Source organism: Hemitrygon akajei, chromosome 12 (genome assembly GCF_048418815.1).
Source record: "Hemitrygon akajei chromosome 12, sHemAka1.3, whole genome shotgun sequence".
NCBI lineage: Eukaryota > Metazoa > Chordata > Chondrichthyes > Myliobatiformes > Dasyatidae > Hemitrygon > Hemitrygon akajei.
The window spans coordinates 60,177,168-60,203,031 of NC_133135.1; the positions used below are offsets into that span (position 1 = coordinate 60,177,168).

The window sequence follows — 25,864 nt, forward strand, 5'->3', positions numbered from 1 at the left end:
ATGATCTCTGGTTTTTTTCTCCCCTGGCCTCAGTGGAAAAAGCCTGCTTGCATTCACTCTATCTATACCCATCATAATTTTATACACCTCTATCAAATCACCCCTCATTCTCCTACGCTCCAGGGAATAAAGTCCTAACCTATTCAACCTTTCTCTGTAACTCAGTGCCTCAAGTCCCGGCAACATCCTTGTAAACCTTCTCTGCACTTTTTCAACCTTATTAATATCCTTCCTGTAATTAGATGACCAAAACTGCACACAGTACTCCAAATTCGGTCTCACCAATGCCTTATACAACCTTACCATTACATTCAAACTCTTATACTCAATACTTTGATTTATAAAGGCCAATATACCAAAAGCTTTCTTTACAACCCTATCTACTTGTGAAGCCACTTTTAGGGAATTATGTACCTGTACTCCCAGATCCCTCTGTTCTACTGCACTCCTCAGTGTCCTACCATTTACCTTATATGTTCTACCTTGGTTTGACCTTCCAAAGTGCAATACCTCACACTTGTCCGCATTAAACTCCATCTGCCATTTTTCAGCCCATTCCTCCAACTGGTCCAAATCCCTCTGCAAGCTTTGAAAACCTCCCTCACTGTCCACTACACCTCCAATCTTTGTATCATCAGCAAATTTGCTGATCCAATTTGCCACATTATCATCCAGATCATTGATATAGATGACAAATAACAATGGACCCAGCACTGATCCCTGTGGCACACCACTTGTCACAGGCCTCCACTCAGAGTAGCAATCCTCCACTACCACTCACTGGCTTCTTCCATTGAGCCAATGTCTAATCCAATTTACTACCTCTCCATGTATACCTAGCGACTGAATCTTCCTAACTAACCTCCCATGCAGGACCTTGTCAAAGGCCTTACTGAAGTCCATGTATACAACATCTACTGCCTTCCCTTCATCCACTTTCCTGGTAACTTCCTCGAAAAACTCTAATAGAGTTTTTAATTTCATGTTTAACAGAATTAAACATGACCTATCACGCACATTTATGCAAGTACTTCTCTGACAATAGATGTGTAACAGCCCAATGTAACATTGTATGGAAATACAAGATAACACTGATGCAGACATGTTTTATACATTAAACAAGGTTCTTCATTAATGCAACAGAGTTAGTCAGTTTTTTAATGTTTGTTGTTAGCCGGGTTGATCTGTCTGTGAACTCCCTGTAGGTTTTCTCCGTACGTTCCAGTATTTGTTTTTTTTTTAACTTTTAAGTTCCACTGCACGAAAGCCAACAGCTGTCTGTCGTTTTAAGTTTTTCTAGTCTGTAACTACACAAATGTGCACTTTTACGGCGCGATTCGACACCAAACATGACGTTTGTTTTCATGTCCTGCGCATGCACAGGAGGAGGAGATTCGCCGAAATCTCCATTTCAATGTGGATAGAGATATTTTTAAAAACACATAGTGTGGACACCTATCATTTTTACGCGAAACCGGTGTTTTCAAAATTATCCAGTCTAGTGTGGACGTAGCCACAGTTGAACACCTAACTTCCATCTCCACCTAAATTTTTCCCCCTAATTAAATCCTCATGTTCCCATTTCCCTGATAAATAGCTTTAAATCCTCCACAACAGCATTAGCAAATCAAGTGACCCAGTCCACTAAAATGGAATCCATCTGGTTTGCTGAGACTCAACTTCATTCAGGGAAAGCTCCTATTCCTCAGAAATCTAAATCCCTCCCTCCTTCATTCGTTCTTTTCAAACATTCACCTGTTCTACCTTCGCATTTCTATACTCATGAAAACATAGCACATGTTTTAAGTAAGGAGTTAGGAGATTTATTATCTTTACAGTCCTGCTTTCTAACCTCTGGTTGCAGAATATCAGCACACTATCTACCTTTATAGTGTGTTTCTTTACGTTGACTCTACCTGCCTACACTGGCTCCACAGAATCTCCTTTCTTTCCCATCTTTCTTTCTACATGGATAACAACTGAATCTAAACTTCCAAATAAAATATTCTTATCTTGGTTAGTGATACATCCTTCAGGACTCAACCCTGCAACTACAGAGAATGCTATCAATACCCAGAGCTAAACTGTCTCCAACTACCACTAAATTCTTTTTCACTCCTCCAATGTGAAGCACCCCCCCCCCCCCCATACAACATATTGACAATTTGCTCATCCACCATTCAGTGTCTGATCTCATCCACACAGGCTGCAATAATCCTATACACCTACATTATGGACAAGTGCAAGGACAGACTCCTGAAACCCTAACCTCTGGATTCTCATGCCTACCTCCCACGTCCTCCTTTACCTTTTGATTGACCAAATGCATAGTACTTAATGTAAGATGTGTGACTGGAACAAAATTTCCTCTTCCCTGATGCACTACAATGTCTATAACTTGGATTCTAGCTCAGACTGGGAACTGAAGTTCCTTGAACTGTGGAAACTTACTGGAAACATGGTATACAAGGATGCCAATAGTTTCCATTAACCCACATGTGGCACCATATTAGATTGAGGAGAATGATAAGGCAATAATCAACCAAATTGGAGTATGGAAGGCATTTCCCACCTTCTCGAAGATCTACAGAGCAGAATGTTGAGTCCATCTGGGTAGAGATTAAGAATAGTAAAGGGAAAAAATCACTGGTGGGAGTTGTCTATAGGCCACCTAATAAAAATATTGCAGTGGCAGAGGCGACTAACCAAGAAATAACTGAGGCTTGTAAGAACGGAACGGCAGTTCTCATGGGGGATTTTAACTTCCACATTGATTGGGTGAATCAGGTTGGTCAAGGAAGTCTTGAGGAGGACTTCATAGAACGCATCCGTGATAGCTTTCTTGAGCAGCATGTTAGTGAACCTACAAGGGAAAATGCTACCTTAGATCTAGTCTTGTGCAATGAGACAGGTAAGATTAACGATCTTGCAGTCAGGGATCCTCTTGGAAAGAGTGATCATAGTATGATTGTATTTCGCATACAGATGGAGGATGAAATAGTTAGATCTAAAACTAGTGTATTATGCTTGAACGAGGGAGACTACAACAGGATGAGGGAGGAGTTGGCTAATGTGGATTGGGAGCACAAGCTATTTGGCAGGACTGTTGAGGAACAGTGGAATACATTCAAAGAGATTTTTCATAGTGCTCAATAAAAGTATATTCCAGTCAAAAGTAAGGACAGTAAGTGTGGGGAGAGCTAGCCTTGGATAACTAAGGAAATAAAAGATAATATCAAATTAAAAGCTCATGTGTACAGAGTCGCAAAGAGTAGTGGGAGACTGGAGGATTGGGAAAACTTTAAAAAGCATCAAAGAACAACTAAACAAGAAATAAGGAAAGGGAAGATAGAGTATGAAATTAAATTAGCACAAAATATAAAAACAGGTAGCAAAAGTTTTTATAAACATATAAAGCAGAAGAGGGTGGCTAAAGTCAACGTAGGTCCCTTGGAAGACGAGAAGGGGAAATTGGTACTGGGTGATAAGGAAGTGGCTGAGGCATTGAACAACTATTTTGTGACTGTCTTCATGGTGGAGGACACGTCTAATATGCCAAAGGATGATGTTATGGACGAAATGGGAGATGAGGATCTCAATAAAAACACTGTCACTAAAGAGATAGTGATGAGCAAACTAGAGAGCCTGAAGGTAGATAATTCCCCTGGTGCTGATGGGATGCAACCCAGGGTGCTGAGGGAATTGGCAGAGGTTATAGTAGATGCATTGGTAATCATTTACCAAAATTCTCTAGACTCTGGGCAGGTCCCGGCGGATTAGAAGACAGCAAATGTCACACCACTTTTAAAAAAAGGATGTAGGCAAAAGACAGGCAACTATAGGCCAGTTAGCTTAACATCTGTAGTCGGAAAAATGCTTGAAGCTGTCATTAAGGAAGAAATAGCAAAACATTTAGAAAGGAGTGGTTCCATTAGACAGACACAGCATGGATTCAGAAAGGGCAGGTCCTGTTTGACAAACTTACTGGAGTTCTTTGAGGACATAATGAGTGCAGTGAATAGAAGGGAACGGGTGGTTGTTGTATACTTGGATTTCCAGAAGGCATTTGATAAAGTGCTGCACAAGAAACTTATAAATAAGATACGGATACATGGAGTCGGAGGAAGTGTATTGGCATAGATAGTGGATTGGTTAACCAATAGAAAGCAGAGAGTTGGTATAAATGGGTGTTTCTCCAGTTGGCAGTCATTGGTGAATGGGGTGCTGCAGGGGTCGGTGCTGGGCCCTCAGCTGCTTACCATTTACATTGATGATTTGCAAGAGGGGAACTGAGTGTAACGTAGCAAAATTTGCTGATGACACTAAGCTGAGTGGAAAAGCAAATTGTACAGACGATGTGGAGAGTTTGCAGAGGTATATAGATAGGTTAAGTGAGTGGGCCAAGGTCTGGCAGATGGAATACAACGTTGGTACAACGTGAGATCATCCACTTTGGAAGGAATAATAGAAGAGCAGATTATTACTTAAATAGTGAAAGATTGCAGCATGCTGTTGTGCAGAGGGACTAGGGAGTGCTTGTGCATGAATCGCAAAAAGTTGGCTTGCAGGTGCAACAGGTATTAAGAAAGCAAACAGAATGTTGGCCTTCATTGCTAGAAGGATTGAATTCAAGAGCAGGGAGGTCATGCTGCAACTATACAGGGTACTGGTGAGATCGCACCTGGAGTAGTGTGTGCAGTTCTGGTCTCCATACTTGAGTTATGTCCTTCCTCAAGTATGGCTTTGGAGGCAGTGCAGAGGAGGTTCACTAGGTTAATTCCAGAGATGAAGGGGTTAACTTATGAGGAGAGATTGAGACGCCTGGGACTATGTGGCCTCCGTCGGTCATGGTCGACCATGGGTACTGCGCATCTGGTAGTCACTGGTTTGTCAAGCAGCGTCGACTGTGGTTATTGAGGCCAATTCTGGAACGGTAGGCTCTGCCACAGTTGCTGCATGTGTAGTCTTAATCGTGGAATTGTTGTCCGCTGTGCTCTCCGTTTAGCTCTCTGCTCTTCAAACTGACTCAGGATCACGCGCCTTGCTCTAGGTGTTGCTGAAGAGTACTTCGCCATTTGTTGCAGTCATCTGCTGTACCCTCCCAGCACTCTATGTTGATTTTTAAAGCTTTCATGTCGCGAGTGCAGAGATCCTTGAAGCAAAGCTAGGGTCTCCCAACGTTCCTCTTGCCTGTTGCTACTTCTCCATAGAGGATGTCCTTTGGCAGTCTACCATCCTTCATACGACGGATGTGGCCCAGCCAGTGCAGTCTGGGTTATCTTAAAAGTGTGAACATTGTGTGTGTGTGAACATTGGGTGTGAACAGCACGGGGGAGGACCTCAGAGTTTGGGACTTTGTCTCTCCAGGTGATGCCAAGGATGCGGTGAAGGCTGCGCAGGTGCAGCCCTGTAAACAGGTCCTGTTTGGAGTAGATGGTCCAAGTCTCGCTACCATACAGGAGGGTGCTGATAACGCATGCATTGTACAAGGCAGTCTTGGTCTTTGTAGCGAGTTTCCGATTCTCTCAGACTCATGAGGTCGAGCAAGGATTGATGTTGCTTTGTCGATACGCCTATTGATTTCAGCATTGAGGGAGAGAGTGTTGCTAATGCTCGACCCCAAGTATGTGAACTCGTGAACCACTTCTAGATCGTAGATGGAGCTGAGTTTACAGACAGATCAGTCATGATCTTATTGAATGGTGGGACAGGCTCAATGGGCCAGATGGCCTACTCCTACTTCTTATGTTCTCAAATTGAAGGCTGATGTGTAACTGAATAAGAACAGGGAAGGATAGGTTAGGGGACTGGATAGTCAGGGGGACAGAAAGGAGATACTGTGGCAGCAAAAGATTCACCAGGATAGCGTGTTGCCTCCGGGGTACAGGAATATCTGCACTGTATTGCATGATATTCTCAAGGGGGAGAATTTACCCTAGGTTATTGAAGGTGAGAGACAACATTGCCGGAACCTTGACCAGTATCTTCATGTCCTCTCTAGCCACAGGCAACGTCCTGGAGTACTGCTGAGTTGCTAATGTTGTTCCTCTATTTAAAAGGGGAACAAGGGAAAATCCTAGGAACTATAGACCAGTCTGTAGTTGTACGTCTGTTGTACGGAAATTGCTGAAGAAAATTCTTAGGGTTAGGATATATCAGCATTTGGAAACCCATGGCCTAATTAGGGAGAGCCAGCATGGCTTTATGTGGGGCAGGTCGTATCTTACATAAGAACACAAGAACATAAGAAATCAGAGCAGGAGTAGACCATCCAGCCCATCGAGCCTATCCCGCCATTCAATAAGATCATGGCTGATCTGTCTGTAAACTCAGCTCTATCTACCTGCTTTCTCCCCATAGCCCTTAATTCCCCTACTATGTAAAAATCTATCTAACTGTATCTTAAATATATTTAGTGAAGAAGCCTCAACTGCTTCCCTGGGCAGAGAATTCCACAAATTCACCACTCTCTGGAAAAACAGTTTCTCCTCGTCTCCATGCTAAATCTTCTCCCCTGAATCTTGAGGCAATGTCCCCTAGTTCTAGTCTCACCTACCAATGGAAACAACTTTCCTACTTCTATCTTATCTATCCCTTTCAAAGTTTTGTATGTTTCTATAAGATCCCCTCTCATTCTTCTGAATTCCAGAGATCCTCATAGGTTAACCCCTTCATCTCTGGAATCAACCTGATGAACCTCCTCTGCACTGCCTCCAAAGCCAACTTGATTTGAGTTTTTTGACAAGCTGATGAGAGAGATTGAAGAGGGTATGGCAGTGGATGCTGTCTACATGGAGTTCAGGAAGGCATTTCACCAAGTCCCTCATGGGAGGCTGATCTGGAAGATTAATATGCACTGGATTCACAGCAAATTAGCTGTTTAGACTCAGAATTGGTTTGCACATAGAACTCAGAGGGTAGTGGTTAAAGCGACTTATTCAAGTTGAAGGCTTTTTAACTTGTGGTGTTCTGCAGGGATCAGCGCTGGGACCCCTGCTGTTTGTGATGTCTATAAATGACCTGAATGAAAATGTAAATGGGTGGGTTAGTAAGTTTGTGGATGATACAAGATTGGGGGAGTTGTGGATAGAGTAGAAGACTGGCAAACAATACAGCATGTTATAGAACAGTTGCAGATAAAGCTGAGAAACGGCAGATGGAGTTTAAACCAGATAAATGTAAGGTGTTGTACCTTGGTAGGGCAAATGCAAGGAGACAGTACATTGTTTCAGTTTTGCTAGGCAGAGAGATCTTGGGATCCAAGTTCATTGCTCCCTCAAAGTGGCTACATAGGTTGATAAGGTGGTTAAGAAGGCTTATGGAATGCTTGCTTTTATTAGTTGAGGCACTGAGTTCAAAAGTCAAGAAGTTATGTCGCAACTTTATAAAACTCTGGTGAAACCACATCTTGAGTATTGCATACAGTTCTGGTCGCCCCACTATGGGAAGGATGTTGAGGCTTTGGAGAGGGTGCAGAAGAGGTTTACCAGGATGCTCCCTGGTTTAGAGGGCATGTGCTATCATGAGAGGCTGGATAATCTTGGGTTGTTTTCTCTGGAACACTGGAGCCTAAGGGGAGTTCTGATAGAGGCTTCTAAGATTATGAGAGGCATAAATAGAGTAGACAGGGAGCATCTGTTTCCAAGGGTTGAAATGTCTAATACCAGAGGGCATGTTTTGAAGGTGAGAGGAGGTAGGTTCATGGGAAATGTGAGGGGCAAGTGTTTTTTTTTTACACAGAGAGTCGTGGATGCCTTGACTCCCCTCCCTGGTATGGTGGTAGAGGCAAATATATTAGGGGCTTTAAGATACGTTTGCATAGGTATGTGGACGTAAGGAAGTAGGAGGGAAATGGACATTGTGCAGGTAGGAGGGATTAGTGTTTGGGTGTTTTTGATTTCCTTTTTAGCTGGTTCGGCACAACACTGTGGGCCAAATGGCCTGTTCCTGTGCTGTAATGTTCTATTTTCTATATTAAGAACACTGTGGTTACTGTGCAATTAATTCCAGAGTACCCCTTCACCACATCAGCTGGAAGCATCCAATCATTTCTTGATAATATACCCTGCTATCTATTTCACATTAAACTCATTCTACAAACCCCATTTCCAGAAAAGTTGGGATATTTTCCAAAATGCAATAAGAACAAAAATCTGTGATATGCTAATTCACATGAACCTTTATTTAACTGACAAAAGTACGAAGAAAAGATTTTCAATAGTTTTACTGACCAACTTAATTGTATTTTGTAAATATACACAAATTTAGAATTTGATGGCTGCAACACACTCAACAAAAGTTGGGACAGAGGCATGTTTACCATTGTGTTACATCACCTTTCCTTTTAATAACACTTTTTAATTGTTCTGGAACAGAGGATACTAATTGTAGTAGATCTGCAATTGGAAATTTTGTCCATTCTTGCTTGATATAAGACTTCAGCTGCTGAACAGTCCGTGGTCTCCGTTGTCTAATTCTCCTCTTCATGATGTGCCATACATTTTCAATAGGAGATATATCTGGACTAGCAGCAGGCCAGTCAAGCACACACACTCTGTGTCTACAAAGCCACGCTGTTGTAGCCCGTGCAGAATGTGGTCTGGCATTGTCCTGCTGAAATAAGCATGGACATCCTGGGAAGAGACGTCACTTTGATGGCAACATATGTCTCTCTAAAATCCTAATATACGCCTCAAGTCAATGGTACCTTCACATACATGCAACTCACCCATGCTGTGGGCACTGATGCACCTCCATACCATCACAGATGCTGGCTTTTGCACCTTTTGCTGATAACAATCAGGATGGTCATTTTCATCTTTGGCACGGAGAACTCGACGCCCGTTATTTCCGAAAACTAGCTGAAATGTGGACTCATCTGACCACAGCACACGGTTCCACAGTCTTTCGGTCCATCTGAGATGAGCTCGGGCCCAGAGAACTCACCGGCATTTCTGCATAGAGTTGATGTATGGCTTCCTCCTTGCGTAATACAGTTTCAAGTTGCATTTCTGGATGCAGCGACGGACTGTGTTAAGTGACAATGGTTTTCCGAAGTACTCCCGAGCCCAGGTGGCTATAATCGTCACAGTAGCATGACGGTTTCTTAGGCAGTGCCGCCTGAGGGCTCGAAGATCACGCGCATTCAACAGTGGTTTCCGACCTTGCCCTTTACGCACTGAGATGTCTCTGAATTCTCTGAATCTTTTCACAATACTATGTACTGTAGATGTTGAAAGACCTAAATTCTTTGCAATCTTGCGTTGGGAAATGTTCCTTTTGAACTGACTAACAATTCTCTCACAAATTTTGGCACGAAGGGGTGAGCCACAACCCATCCTTGCTTGCAAAGACTGAGCCTTTGATGGACGCTACTTTTATACCCAGTCATGACACCTCACCTGCTTCCAATTAGCCTGCTTAATGTGGAGTCTTCCAAACCGGTGTTACTTGAATATTCTGTGCACTTTTCAATCTTATTTTAACTCTGTCCCAACTTTTGCTGAGTGTGTTGCAGCCACTAAATTCTAAATTTGTGTATATTTACAAAATACAATTAAGTTGGTCAGTAAAACTATTGAAAATCTTTTCTTTGTACTTTTGTCAGTTTTTAAAAAAAGGTTCACGTGCATTAACATATCACAGATTTTTGTTTTTATTGCATTTTGGAAAATATCCCAACTTTTTTGGAAATGGGGTTTGTATTTCTTGCACAACCCTTGCATTAAAAGCCAGCTTGTTGTATGTCAGGCTCAAGGGAAAGAGGGGTTAAATGATATTTGGTTTCACTGTCCCACCTCAAAACTTTTCTTGCAGTCTTTGTCCTCAAATTCATCAACTTCCCCTTGCACTCAATATTTCTCCTTATTCAAATTTTTTTCCTTTGTCAACACTAGTTGCAAGTCTAAAATTTTCTTACTTTACTTTCTCTTCTTATCCTAGCCTCAACCCACGTTGCCTTAAAATTAACTTTTCCTTAAATCCTGTGTTGTCCATTTACTTTTTGTTTGGCTAAACTCCACAAACAACCAAACTGTCTTCCAACACTCACCATCTAGGCTAATACACAACGAATGTTAACTTGGGTAAATTATTTACAAGTGACATTGTAGCTTTATGTAAGTCAGTACTTTCAGGAAAGCAGACAGCAATTTGAAATGTTAGATCAAACTACAAAAATTCCTTGCTGGAGGAACTTAGCCAGTCGAACAACATCTGTGGAAACGAGCAGTCAATGTTTTGGGCCAAGACCCTTCGTCAGGACTGGGTCTTTTAAAAAAAAAATTCTTGTTATTCTTGTTACTTGGATATTAGAAGAGATAATGTAATAATGAGTACTAGCCACAGGGTAGTGCTGTGGATAATTGCTGCAATTTATTTCCTACAGTGACACTCAGTGGCTAGAAATGGATACTACAACAATGTAATCTAAATTAGATACTGGTGGAACACACAAATAAAGCTGTAGGAACTCAGTAGGTCATGCAGCACCTATAAAGGGAAATGGACATTCAATATTCCAGATAGAGACGCTTCTTCAGAACTGGAAAGATGGAGGGCAGAAGACCAAACAAAAGGATGGGGGTGAGGGAAGATAGAAAGGTGGAGAGGGAAAAAAGGGAATGATGTAAGAAGCTGGGAGGTGATAAATGAAGAGCCACAGGACTGAAGGAAGAATTGAATAAGAGAGGACAGGAAATCATGGAATAAAAGGAAGGACATGGGAACAAATGAAGGAAGGTGTAGGTGGTGGGCAAGTTTTGGGTGAGGGAGTAGGAGAGGAAAGAGAAGGGGTAAAGGGGCCAAAGGCATAAGGGCAAAGGGAGGCAGGTGGGAAAGTAGAGGGGAGTAGTTGGTTACTAGAAGATAGAGAAATCGATGTTGATGCCATCAGGTTGCAGAGAACCAAGATGGAATATGAGGTGTTGCTCCACCCATCCGAGTATGACCTCAAAATAGCAGTAGATGAAGTGCAGACAGACACGTCATTATGGGAATGGGAAGTGAAATTAAAATAGCTGGCTACCAGGGAATTCTGATTGTTATGGCAAAGGCTTGACAAAGCAACCCCCAAACTGTGTTGGGTCTCAGTGATACACACAAGGCCACATGGATTGTTCCACATAGCCAGTGAAAAAGCAGGCAGAGCCAAAGCCCATGTGAGTGCCCAAAGCTACACCTTTGATCTAGAGAAAGTGGGAGGAGCCAAAAGTGAAATTGTTAAAGATGAGCACCAGCTCTGGTAGACAGAGAACAGTGGTGGCGTAGGAGAACTTGTTAGGACAGTTATTATGAAAGAAGTGGAGAGCCTTGAGGCTTTCCTAAAGGGTGTTGGAAGTGAACAGCGTCTGGACATTCATGATGAAAATCAGGCAATCAGGGCTGGAGAGCAGAAAGCTGACGACTTGGTGGAAAGCATGCGAAGTGTACAGACATTGACATCAAGTGACAAATAAAGTATATTGTATTGCTTTAAAGTCACCTTGGGTATTAAAGACAAGTTTTTAAGCACTTAAATGCATCATTGTTCACTGTTTAATTCAGCCAGGTTGAAATGATTTTAAGAAGCACAAAATCTGTTATCAAGAAATAGACGCAGAATATAAATCTCAAAGGGAAAAAAAACCTCATTTAAATGGTACTTTGCTTTCAATTTTATTCCTAGGCTACTGCTGAACAATACTTTCAAAGTTTTAGGCTAAGATTTGTCAGTATTTAATATGATGGGACCCTAGCATAAAAACTGGATTAAATAAATTCTACATATAGCATGAAAGATTGCAATGGTGTTCCATACCAAACTTTCATCAAGTTCAAGAAGATTCAGAACAGTCAACCAGAATGAGAAGTTTGCTAAATTGCTCTACCGTAAGTCGCTCAGTTAACTAAGTAAACAGAAAGATTCAAATACTTCCGGTTATAATGAAATATCGATAATGAAATTCATACCATCTTCAGTACACCACCACAGGCTTTGAGCATCTGAGGGAAAGAATACTTGAAGACAAGCACATTGGGAAAGCATATTTGAAGACCAATACATCAAACCTAGCAGAGAGCTCATGCTCAAATGAGCAAGAGTGATCACCACCTTCCTGTAAATTTCTCACACTTGGCTTCCACTACGGCAGCTGCCTTCCCGTAAACTTCTTAGAAAGCAAATCTACAATAACCATCTCAAAGCAATGGACAGGTACCACCAATAGTCCACAAAATCTTCCAACTGACAGACAGTTAAACAAAATAACATCAGCAACCTCTCCCAGATCACCATCCCTAGAACTAAGGGCATAATTATACTCAGTTGGTTCTAATGGGCAAGCTGTGTAATTCACACGTCATACACTAGACTCTCAAATTAGTGTTTAATTTTCAAGCAGTATGGAGGAAGTTGGATTGCCATATGGACAGAGGGAACAATTCAAATATATTCTCAAAACCTTGAAAAAGTATAATATCCCTGGCCTATAACTACTCAAAATGCCGGAACAGCTTTCAGGACAACATTGAGAACCATTCATCAGGAGCACAAAGAGATCTAGTATGCCATTTACATCTCTCTAGAATTGCCCAACCAGCCATCACTTCTTGCTGCACTTGTGGCAGAGACTGCAGATCCAACATTTGCCACATCAGTCAAATTGAAACTTAGATAAATGAAGTGGAAGCCAGTCTTTCATTACCTCCAGTGACCAACCAGACAAAAATCCAGAATACACACAGGTATTAATTCTAGGAAGCTGATAAAGAAAATTATAAATTTGATTAAAAACAGAAGTGAAGGAACCCAATGAATGACAGTGGGAAAACATTATTGATCAAAACTTTGGGCAGAGCTTGGTTCTCAATATTAATGCTAGTAATGTATGTCCCCTTTCACTTTAAACGGGATGGTCATTGTGCTAAGCATTTCCAGTATTTTCTGTTTTATGTTATCCTGTTATATTCAAATCTAGCCGCAGAATTAAAAGAATGTGTAACCCACATTATCTTTAAGCTACTCTCCCTATTAGACAGTCTAAGTGAAAAAAGTCAAGTATTTGAAGTAAATCAACAGCAAGCCTTTATACTTACCCTCTGACTTGAAATGATAGCATTTTCCCAGCAAAAAGACAGGCGAATTTCTACTAAACTTTGTTTTGGTTCTCACAATCCACCCTGAAGGGATAGAAGACAGAAGGGTATTATTCACAAGCAATAGTACATAGCTCTAAATGGGACATTTCCACAGAGATTTTTTAAAAAGGCTGTACTGACAAAGTACAGAAGCCCATTGTTTCAGTTTAAAAACTGCCACTGGCAAAAAACCCATGTAGTCAGCATCCAAGATTTCATTAATACTATTCAAGAGGAGGGAGTGGGAAGGAAGTTGGTGCATGGGTGCAGTGAACTGATTTTTCTACTGAGATATACAGATCATTTCTTGTGTTAGCACCATCAGCTTTTTAAGATGTCATTAAATTGAATTAGCTATCGCAAAGCAACTGACTTGAATCACTTGTGTTTACCAAGCAAATATCTGCCAGTTATTCCCAACGGCTGCTGGTAACTGTGCTACATAGCATGCAATTCAATCACACACCAGTTACTACTTTGGTTTATGCAGTCAGTTGATTCTTGCAGAACATGACTAATACTAAGTTCGGGTTTACAGGGAGGCTTGGGAAGAAAAGAACTTCCATCATAAGTCATTCTACACAGTTCCTCCTAAAAAGTATGCACATGTGGTAGTCTGATGTGTTCTAGATTGTGCTTTGGGATGAATTGCTTTCCTTAAAATTTTAATTCTGAATGTTTACTGGCACCTTATTTTAATTGAGAGCCACCAAAACTTTTATGAATGCTTTAAGATTTAATACTGAAATATGGTTCATATGGGAGTATATTTTTAAAATGTAAACATTCAAAATCATGCATTTCCTAACACATTGAAATATTACATCTTATAAACTCAGAATGATCGCTGTTTTATGACAAGTCCTCACTTGATACATGGAGGACCATCAGGACTATTTCAAATGGACTAACTGCCAGATGTTTAAGGAGGCTGCCACAAAAGAAGACACAGACTTCAAGGAATATGCCTCATCTGTCATTGGCTATATCAGTAGGTGTGTAAACGACATTGGTACTTCAAGAACGGTCATTTTATGGCCCACCCTGAAGCCCGGGCTGAATGATGAGATGCACCCTACTGAAATCTGAGACACTGCCTTCAAGTTTGGAGACAGAACAGCTCTCAGAGTAGCCAGGAGAAATCTCATCTTAGGCATCAAAAGGGCAAAGAACTGGAACACCTCTCCTATAATGACCCCCAGTGTACATGGCTGGCATCAAGGGCATTACTGACTATACAAGGCAAAATGCTGTCAACTATACCAGTGACTCACCCCTCCCTGATGCTCTAAACAACTTCTATGCATGCTTCGAGGCTTGCAACACAATGGCAGCCACAAAAGATACCCCTTTCTCAGGTGAGCAGCCACTATCTGTAACAGCAGCAAATCTGAGAAGAACCCTGCAGAGAGTCAGCCCTCGTAAGGCTGCTGGCTCATGTACCGTTTTCCCATTCTCATCAGGGAGGAGGCTACATAGCATCCACGCCAGGACCACCAGACTCAAAAACAGTAACTTTCCCCAAGCAGCAAGGCTGATCAACATCTCCACCCACTAACCCACCCCCTACACCCTCAACTGACCCCTACTTTATCATTTCTTGTAAGTTATCTTACGTACAGTCACTCCTGTGTCTAGCATCACTTTATGGACATACAATCAATGTGTATAAGCAATCTTACACATTTACAAGCTACTTATTGTATTATTATTATTATTATTATTATTATTATTATTATTATTATTATTATTATTATTATTATTATTGTGTTCTTCAACTTATTGTGTTTTTATTGTGTTGTATCTGATCCAGAATAACTATTATTTGGTTTTCCTTAACAATTGTGTATAGGAAATGGCATTAAACAATCTTGAATCTTGAACAAACTGCAGAGTATAGGACAGATAAGTTCCAGAAAGAAGGTAGGACAAGGTTGGCAAGGAAAGGGAATTTTGAATGACAAGGGAGCTGGTGGATTTAGTCAAAGATAAAAAAGAGGAAATGTACAGTTTAGAAAGCTAAAGGCAAACAGAGCACTTGAAATTTACAAAGAAGTTACAAAAGAACTCAAGAAGGAAACCAGAGGAGCCAGCATGGGCCATGAAAATTCTTTGGCGACTAGGATTAAAGAAAATTCCAAGGCATTCTATGCATACATCAAGAGCAACAGGACAACTAAGGAGAGGGTAGGACCACACAGGGACAAAAGAGGGAACAGGTGCTTGACGCCAGAAGATATTGTTGCGTCTTACATGAGTAATTTACATTGGTACTTACCAAGAAGCACATGAATGATAGAGAGATCAGTATGCAGCGTGCTAATATGTTAGAGCATTCTGAGAAAAAGAAAAAAGTTGTATTGGGTTTCTTGAAGAATATTAAAGAGGATCATTTCCAAGGGAGCCTGATGGGATATACCCCAGATTATTGAGAGAGGATTTCTACGGCCTTGGCCAAGACCTTCATGTCCCCTCTAGCCGCAGTTGAGATCCTGGAGTACTGATAATATAGTTCCATCATTTAAGAAGGGAAATGGCAATAATCCTAGAAACTATTGACTTGTGAGTCTCACTTCAGAGGTAGGGAAGTTATTGAAGAGAATTCTTAAAGAAAGGATTCATAAGCACCTGGAAATACATTGGGATACTCAGCATAGCTTTGAGCAGAGCAAGATGTGACTTACTAATAACTGAGTTTTTCAAGGAGATGTTGAAGGTAGATTTGGAATTTGTTCTCTATAGATTTTTGTAAGGCATTTGACAAGGTCCCTCATGGTAGATTCATCAAGATCAAGATGCATAGGATCCACAATCACTTGGCTGTTTAGATTCAGAATTGGCTTACCATAGAAGACAAAGGATATGTATTCTGATAGGAGTTCTATGACTAGATGTATTACATATTGGGACTCCTGATGTTTGAGATATATATATATATATATAAATGACTTGGATAAAAATGTACATGGGTGGGTTAGTAAGTTCGCAAATGATACAAAGATTGATGGTATTGTGGATAGCATAGAAGATCGCCAAAGGATACAGCAGGTTATAGATCAATTGCAGATATCGGCAGACAAATGGCATACAGAGTTTAATTTGGCCAAGTGTGAGGTCTCGCACTTTGTGAGTTCAAATATAAAGAAGCAATACACTGTTAATGGCAAATCCTTAACAGTACTGATATACAGAGGGATCCTGGGGCCCAAGTCCAGGATCACTGAAAGTGACTGCACAAGTTAAAGAATGCATATGACATGCATGCCTTTATTAGTTGAGGCACTGAGTCAGAAAATTAGAAAGTACTTTTATAAAACTCTAGAATATTGCATTGAATTTTAGTCACCACATTTTAGGACAGAAGAGCATACAGAATTCAGGATGCTGCTTGTATTTGAGGCATATGCTCTAAGGAGAGTTTGGACAAACATGGGTTATTTTCTGTAGAGCAGCAGAAAAGGCCTGATAAATGTTTTAATATTATGAGAAGCATAGAGATTAGATAGCAATATTTTCTTCCCAGGGTCAAGATGTGTAATACTGGAGGGCATGAATGGGGGTAGGTTCAAAGGAGATGGGTAAAGCAAGTTTTTTAAAAAAAAAAAGCAGGGAGTGATGAGTGCCTGGAATGTTCTGCCAGGGGTGCTGGTGGAGGCAAACTAGATAGAGGCATTTAAGAGGATGTTGGATAGGCACTTGAAGGTGCAGAGAATAGAGGGACATGAATATGGTGTACAGAAGGGACTAATTAAGTTAGACATTCAGTTGCTAGTTTCATTTATTTGACATAATATTGTGGGTCTAGGGACCTGTTCCTGCGCTATACTATTCAATGTTCTAAATCCAAACAGATTAAAAGAATGTATGCCCATCTTTTTAAATTTGTCCACTAATTTTATCCAGAACTAGCCATTCAGTTTCCCCACAACAGAAGTTAATTGGCCTGTATTTTCTGGGTTTATCCCATTTCTCCTCTAAAATAAAAAAAAGCAAGAAGTATTTTGGAAGATTTTTGAAGTAATTGAATAACGTTTGGAGAGTATTCACTTATAAATATGGCAGCTAATAAGATTCAACAAACAACAATACAAGTAAATTACTGATAGTGAACTTACTGGGTTGATAGCCAGCAACATATGCTAGGATCCCACTACAGCAGTTCTAATTATAAAAAATTTATTAGGCAATGGTGATGATAAAACTACCAGATTGTCCCAAATCTCAAATTGGTTTATGTAATTTCACTCAGGGTATTTCAGGGAAGGAAATCTGCCTGCCTAACCCATAAGAGACTCCAGACTCGGCAATGTGGTTGACTCTTTACTGTCAATTAGGACGGGTAATAAACTCTAACTTTGTCAGTAATGGCCATGCCTCAAAAAATAAATGTTTAAAGAAATTTAAAGGTGTTGGTGGCAAGCACTGGTTGAATTCTGATAACCAAATTTCTGAGAAACTGCACCACTATTTTCTCAATATTGCATGCAAAGTTAGTATAATCACTCAGGCAGTCATGGACTCTTTTTCACTGTTTCCTTCAAGTACTGCTGGGGATGGGGGCAAATTACCTGGGGGCAGCGACAGTGGTTATGCCTCCGGTACTGAGTCTGGCCCAGTGCTCAGAAGGGTAGGGAACTGAAATGATGGCAGCAATGATAGGGGACTCTATAGTCAGGGAGACAGATAGCAGATTCTGTGGATGCAAAAAGGAAACACGGATGATAACTTGCCTCCCAGGTGCCAGGGTCCGAGATGTTTCTGGACGTGTCCACAATATCCAGAAAAGGGAGGGTTAGCAGCCAGAAGTCATGGTGCATATTGGTACCAACGACATAGGAAGAAAAGGGGAGGAGGTCCTTAAAATAGAATACAAGGAGTTAAGAAGGAAGCTGAGAAGCAAGACCTCAAAGGTAGTAATCTCTGGATTGCTGCCTGTGCCATGCAGCAGGGAGGAAAAGAATAGAATAAAGAGGCAGATAAATATGTGGCTGAAGAATTGGAGCGTGGGGCAGGGAGCAGGGATTCAGATTTCTGGATATTGGGACTCTTCTGGGGGAGGTGGGACCTGTACAAAAGGGACCGGCTGCACTTGAATCCGAGGGGGACCAATATTCTTGCAGGCAGATTTACAAGAGCGGTTGGGAGTGGTTTAAACTAATATGGCAGGGGGATGGGAACCAGGATGACAGAGCTGAGGATGAGCCAGCAGGTTGGCAAGTAGATGATGGGTGTAACATGAATATAAGGAAGGAGAAGCCAATGACTGGGTACAAATGCAGACAGAGCAAAGAGTTAACTTGTACCACAGAGGCAAAATTCGAAAAGGTGAAGAATGCAGGACTGAAAGTGCTCTATTTAAATGCTCTTTTTAGAGCATTTAGAATAAGGTGGACAAACTCGTTGTGCAATTAGGGATTAGTAGGTATGACGTTATGGGTATCACCAAGTCATAGCTGTAATGATGCCATAGTTGAGAGCATAACATCAAAGGATATACTTTGTATTGAAAGGACAGGCAAGAAGGCATAGGCCATGGTGTGGTTCTGATGGAAAGAGATGGAATTACATCTTTAGAAAGAGGTGACATAGGGTCATAGAATGTTGAATCTGTGTGGGTGGAATTAAGAAACTGCAAGGGTAAAAAAAATCCTCATGGGAATCATATATAGGCCTCCAAATAGTAGCCAAGATGTGCAGTTGAGATTGTGAAGGGAGCCAGCATTAAATAAGTGTAATGACACAATTGTAATGGGGCATTTCAATATGCAAGGGGATTGGAAAAATCAGGTTGGTGTTGGATTGCAAGAGAGGGTATTTGTTGAATGCCTACATGATGGCTTTTTAGAGCAGTTTGTGCTTGAGTCTACTTGGGGAAAAGCTATCTTAGATTGGGTGCTGTTTAATAACCCAGATCTTATTAGGGAGTTTAACGTAAAGGAACCCTTAGGAGACAGTGATCAGAATATGATTGAATTCATACTGCTTTGAGAGGGAGAAGCAGAAGTCACATGTATCAGTATCATATTGGAATAAAGAGAATTACAGAGGCATGAGAGAAGAGCTTACCCAGGTGGATTGGAGGAGGATACTGGTGGGGATGATGGCAGAGCAGAGATGGCTGAAGTTTCTGGGAATAGTTCACAAAGCAGGGGATAGATATGTTTTACAGAGCAAGAAGTTCTCAAATGGCAGGGTTAGGCAACTGTGGCTGACAAAGGAAGTTAAAGACTGCATAAAAGCCAAGGAAATGGCATATAAGGTAGCAAAAGTGAGTGGTTAATTGGATGATTGAGAAGCTTTTAAAATCCAACAAAAGGCAACTAAAAAAGTTTTAAGAAGGGAAAAGATGAAATGTGAGGGCAGACTAACCAATAATATAAAGTAGGATACCAAGAAGTTTTTTTCATTTATATAAAGAGTAAAAGGGAGGCGAGAGTTGATATTGAACCACTGGAAAATGATGCTGGTGAGGTAGTAATGGGGGACAAAAAAACGGCGAAATAAATTAATGGGTACTTTGCATCTGTATTCACTGTGGAAGACACTAGCAATGTGCCAGAGGTCCATGAGTATCAGGGAGCAGGTGTGAGTGCCATTACTATTACAAAGGAAAAAATGCTAGGCAAACTCAAAAGTCTTACAGTGGATAAGTCACCTGGAGCAGATGGACTACATTCCAGAATCCTGAGAGGTTGCTGAAGAAATAACATGCATTGGTCATGATCTTTCAGAAATCACTTGATTCGGGCATGGTCCCGGAGGACTAGAAGATTGCCAATGTCACTCCACTCTTTAAGAAGGGAGGAAGGCAAAAGAAAGGAAATTATACGCCAGTTAGCCTAACCTCAGTGGTTGGGAAAATGTTGGAGTCTATTATTAAGGATGAGGTTTCGAGGTATTTGGAGACTAATAATAAAATAAGTCAAAGTCAGCATTGTTTCTGTAAAGGGAAATCTTGCCTGACAAATCCGTTAAAGTTCTTTGAAAAAGAAACAAGTAGGGTGGACAAAGAAGAGGTAGTGGATGTCACTTACTTGGATTTTCAGAAGACATTTAATAAGGTGCAAAATAAAGCAGCTTAACAATATAAAATCCTATGGTGTTACAGGAAAGATACTGGCATGGATAACGGAATGGCTGACAGGCAGGAGGAAGCGAGTCAAAACAAAAGGGAATTTTTCTGGTTGGCTGCCAGTGACTAGTGGTGTCCCTCAGGGGTCAGTATTGGGACCACTGCTTTTAACATTGTTTCTCAATGATTTGGATAATGGAATTGATGGCTTTGTGGCCAGGTTTGTGAATGATACGAAGATAGTTGGAGGGGCAGGTAATGCTAAGGAAGCAATGCGATTGGAGCTGGACTTGGACAAATTGGAAGAACGGACAAAAAAGTGGCAGATGGAATACAGTGTTGGGAAATGTACGATAATGCATTTTGGTAAAAGTAACAATAGTGCAGACTATTACCTAAATGGGGAGAAAGTTCAAACATCAGTGCTGCAGAGGGACTTAGGAGTCCTCATGCAAGACTTCCAGAAAGTTACCGTAGATTCCGGATTTTAAGCCGCTACTTTTTTCCCACATTTTGAACAGCTTTGAACTTTGCGGCCAATAATCCGAAGCGGCTAATGCATGATTTTTTTCATGCCGCCTTGTAAACATTTTGCCTCGTAACAGTAGACCAATAAAATTGATGAGTAGTTCACAGAGGTCCAATGAAATTGTACGATAAATCAAGCGCACTTTCACAATTAAATTATTGTAAATCAGTCATTTGTACTCACCCTCATCAACATGGAAAACACTCGAAGCATTGTGCTGCTACTTAGTTTAAACTATATTTGTTTTCTGTACTACATCGCGGGATGCTATGACGTCACACCCGGTTTCGCGGTGTCTTGTGGGAAAATGCCGGTTTGCGATGAAACGGGACGGAGGGAGGGAGCGCATTACGCGAGCGGCTTTGGATCTGAGCGAACTCTGCTTTTAAGTTAAAGGTATCAATAACTTTTCCTGGTAGGCTGCAATATATATATTTTTTTACCAGTCGTTAGGAGATATTGGAATGTTGTTCAGTAAAGAAGTATACGCAACGTATATTTAAAAGTAGCCGCGTACGGGCACGGTTCGAAAAAAAGCATTTGCAATATGTATTTGTTTTTGTTACCATATGGATTTAATTAAAAGTTAAAAAAATCCTCACGTGTAATATCTTTCTGTGTAAATATCTCATATTACAACGTGGGACACCTGCGGCCTAAAATCCGATGCGGCCTTTACAATTAAAAAAATGATTTTATTTCTAAAATTAGAGCCAGCGGCTTAAAATCAGGTGCGCTCTGTAGTGCGAAATCTACGGTAATTTGCAAGTCGAGTCTGTGGTAAAAAAGGCAAATGCAATGCTGCAACTTATTTCAAGGAGAATAGAATATAAAAGCAAGGAGATAATGCTGAGCCTTTATAAGAAACTAAACAGGCCACACGGGAATATTGTCAACAGTTTTGGGCCCCATATCTCAGAAAGGATGTACTGTCATTGAAGAGAGTCCAGAGGAGGTTCGCGAGAATGATTCCAGGAATGAAGAGCCCGTACTCATTGGAATTCAGAAAAATGCGGGTGGATCTCATTGAAACCTACCGAATGTTCAAAGGACTAGGTAGGGTGGATGTGGAGATGATGTTTCCTGTGGTGGGGGCATCCAGAACTAAAGGGCCCAGCCTCAAAATTGAGGGGCAACCCTTTAGAACAGAGGTAAGAAGCAATCTTTTTAACTAGAGAGTAGTAAATCTGTGGAATGCTCTGCCACAGACTGTGGTGGAGGCCAAGTCTGTGCATATATTTAAGACAGAAGTTGATCATTTCCTGATCGGTCAGGGCACCAAAAGATATGGAAAGAAGGCCGGTGTTGGGGTTGAATAGGATCCAGGATCAGCCATGATGGAATGGCAGAACAGACTCAATGGGCCAATTCTGCTCCTATGTCTTATGGTCCAAATCTGCAGTTTTTTGTCAATATCCCATGTCATGAAGATGACTGATAACAGTGGAATTTAATTTAATTTGTTTTTTCCAGCAAACCAACCTATACATGGTTAGCTGATTCAGCCATAGGAGACATCACAGCCAACTCTATCTGTTTCTACTGGATGATTTCCCAAAGGCATCATTGGACCAGGATCAGAAGGGGAAACCCTGGCTAATGTTTCCTTTCCAAAGCCAAGAGGTATTGAGACCAACAGTACTATTGACTGCTACCCAGTTTAGAACATCAAATGACACAGATCTGGGCTCAAACCCAATGCTACATGGAGTTTATTGCTCCAACACTGCATCAAAAGTATTTATTGGACTTAGCCTATAGACTTCAAGATAAAACAAGAGAAAATCTGTAGATGCTGGAAATCCAAGCAACACACACAAAATGCTGAAGAAACTCAGTAGGCCAGGCAGCATCCATGGAAAAAAGTACAGTCGACATTTCAGGCTGCAATCCTTCAGCAGGACTGGAGAAAAAGTGATGAGGAGTGAAGAGTAAGACATTGGGGGGAGGGAAGGAAGAAATACAAGGCAATAAGTGAAACCAGGAGAGGAGAGGGGTGAAGTAAAGAGCTGGGGAGACAATAGGTGGGAAAGAAAAAGGGCTGGAGAAGGGGGTATCTGATAGGAGAGGACTGAAGGCCATGGAAGAAAGGGAAGGGGAGGAGCACCAGAGGAGGGTGATAGACAGGTAAGGAGATAAGGTGAGAGGGGGAAATGGGAATGGGAAATGGTGAGGGGGGGCATTACCAGAAATCCGAGAAACCAATGTTCATGCCATCAGGTTGGAAGCTACCCAGACAGAATACAAGGTGTTGCTATGGACTGACATCGGAATGGGAATGGTTGTGGAATTAAAATGGGCGTTTTGAAATTAAACCATCTTACTTTACTTTTAATCCCCTATTGTCCACACTAAATATTTGCAAGAATCACCTACCATACTTCACATTGTGCCATGCGGACATAAATTTTGTCTTCAGTTTATCCACTTCATCAGGTTCACTATCTTTCATTTTCAGCCTTCAACAGATATTGCCATCTCAGCTTTCTTTACTTTGATGTATGAAAACTTGATTCTGGGATGCAGCATATTTCAAACAGAGCAGAAAAAAAGAAATAAAATTATGATTAGCTATTTCATATTTAAAATGATATAGGATCTCCTTCAATTTAAAACACATCCTTTGCTCATACTCATCTTCAATGGCTGAATGAGTAAAAACAAGTGTATGTGAAAATGTGTCACTAAGATCAGAAAGACTGCTCTATCTATCCACACCAACATCCAGCTGGACCAACTATAGTGCAAGTTATTTTGCCCATTTTTTCCCTAACATAAACACAGTACCAATGCAGTGAAATCTGTTACAACAGTGAAACTACCCAAATAAACGATACAGCAATACTATGCTAATTATCCAACCCACACACAAATAGCTACTGTACTTGCCATCATTCCAGAGATATGCTGGGCAGATTGGAATCCCTCAGTAAATGCAAAATCAACAACTTTCCATTGCCATTCCATTAGAAAATCAATTTCCCAGCCTTTGCACTGGCAGAAGTTTTCCCTTAAAAATCCAGGCTCCACCAAGAATTGTTGGTGCACCTGGATGGCCTCACAAGACACTGAGAAGGAAAAGGATCTTAAGATTAATCTTGAACTCAGGCATGCAGGAGTAGGGCAAGGAAGGGTTGCAGTCATTGAAAACTATACTGATATCAATTTCATATCATTAATGTCCAAGACAATCCCACATCAAAGAGAAATCATAACTTGAATCTGCTCCTATTTAGTATATGCATCAAATTCAATTGAATTATGATCAGAATGGAGACAATGTCCCATTAAAATGTCATGCTGTTTAAAAATGTTAACTTTTATCAACAAGAAACATCCTTAACAAAGGTAAAATGCAATATCATGAATTTCCAGTGGATGAACCATCCAGTGGATAAAAGATCATCCCAGACAGTATTCATTAACAAGCAAATTAACAGTAGTATATACAAAACTATTTAGAAAGCAGCAGGGATTGGCTTGCTTCACCATTCATTATAATGGTTGATCATTTTCTTCAGTTTCCTGTTCCCACTTTCTCCCTTTGCGCAGTAAGAAATATATCTACCTCATTCTTGAATATATTTAATGATATAACTCCACTGCTTTGTGGCAGAGAATTCACAGGCTCGTCAGTTTTTGAATGAAGAAATTTCTTCTGATCTTTGTTCCATATACACACCCCTTTGTCCTGAATCTCTGACCCATGGTTGATGACTTTCCAACCATCAGAAATATTTTTCTTGTACCTGTTTTGTTGAGTCTTGTTAGAATTTTTCAGGCTTCTATAAAATCCCCTTTCTTTCTTCCACTATTCATTGAATATAGGCCTACCTGATCCAATCTCTGCTCATACTCCTGATCTCCCAGAAATCAGTCTACTAAATCTTTGCCATACTCCTCACATGCCAAGAACATCCTTTTTCGTGGAAGATCAAAACTGCAGCTCAGTCTCAATAAAGGGCCAGTGCAGTCACATAAGGATATCTTGCTCTTCTACACAAATCTACTATAAGAGGAAAACATACCATTTACCTTCCAAAATGCTGTACCTTAATCCTCAATCTGGACATCCAAATTTTAACTCTTTCTGACCTATTATCATTCAGATGATAATCTGTCTATTTCAGTGTTTAACCACACTTTAATCTGCATTAAATTGCATCTGCCCTTTATTTGATCCTCACTCAACTTGCACCCTCCTCACAGTTCACTTTGCACCCTTCCCAGCTTTTATGTAATTTGCAGACTTGGAGATGTTAGTTCCCTCATCTAAAACAGTGATATATATTATGATTAGTTGGAGATCAAACCATCCTTGAGCATCCCACCACTCACTGCCTGTTTCTTGGAAGAAAGAAACTTTTATTCCTTATCTGCTTCCTACTTGTCAACCAATTCTCAATCTACTACCCCAATTTAATACATTAAGCTCTTATTTAGTACTTTAAAGAAAGGAGCTCTGTAAGTCCATTGGCTCTCCTCTAATCTTTCTCCTAATTACGTCCACAAGTAGATTTGTTTCATAATTCTTTCCCTTTCAGAAATACATTCTGAATATGCCCATTCCTTTCAATACTTGATATGTGTTCTGTTATTAATCTTTTATAATGGACTCTAGCATTTCCCCACCACTGCTGCTGAACATAATTATCAGCTTTCCCTCCTCATTTATTTTTCAATAGAGGAGTTATATTTGCCACTCTCTAATCTGCAGGAGCCACCCTGGAGTCTCAAGAATTTTGCAAGATGACTCCTAATGCATCCTCCACTTCCAACCCCACTTCTTTTTGTATCCTGGGATGCAAATACCAGACCATAGGGATTTGACAGCATTTAGCTACAGTGCTCTTCTTGAAACAATGTCTTACCTAATACTGATGAACACCACCATTTGTGATTTTCTTAAATTGGAAAAAAGACAAAGAAACATTAACTGTTGAAAATATATTTTCAAATAAAGTTGTGAAACCTTTTGAAAGGATACATGCACCCTGTCCTTTGTTCCACTAATTTTCTTCTGAACTGTATCTATCATATATCTAAGTACAGTTGGCCCTCCGTATCTGCGAGGGATTGGTTCCGGGACCCCTCGCAGATACCAAAATTCGCGGAAGCTCAAGTCCCATATTCAACCTGTCTCAGTG

At 40.7% G+C, this 25,864-nt stretch overlaps 1 protein-coding gene across 3 annotated transcripts in view; it reads right to left on the bottom strand.

The window, feature by feature from the left end:
* Positions 1–25,864, bottom strand: part of atg4c (autophagy related 4C, cysteine peptidase) — a 78,503-nt gene that overhangs the window by 35,151 nt on the left and 17,488 nt on the right. For 2 of the 3 annotated variants that reach the window (XM_073063212.1, XM_073063211.1), the window contains exons 3-4: positions 23,094–23,232; positions 13,075–13,158 (exon numbers count right to left, since the gene is read on the bottom strand). In XM_073063212.1, coding sequence (XP_072919313.1) covers positions 13,075–13,158; positions 23,094–23,169 — 160 coding nt within the window. In that variant the 5' untranslated portion in view covers positions 23,170–23,232. Of the gene's footprint in view, positions 1–13,074; positions 13,159–23,093; positions 23,233–23,606; positions 23,701–25,864 lie in introns of those variants that run through there. The other variant, XM_073063213.1, reaches the window with a different exon arrangement.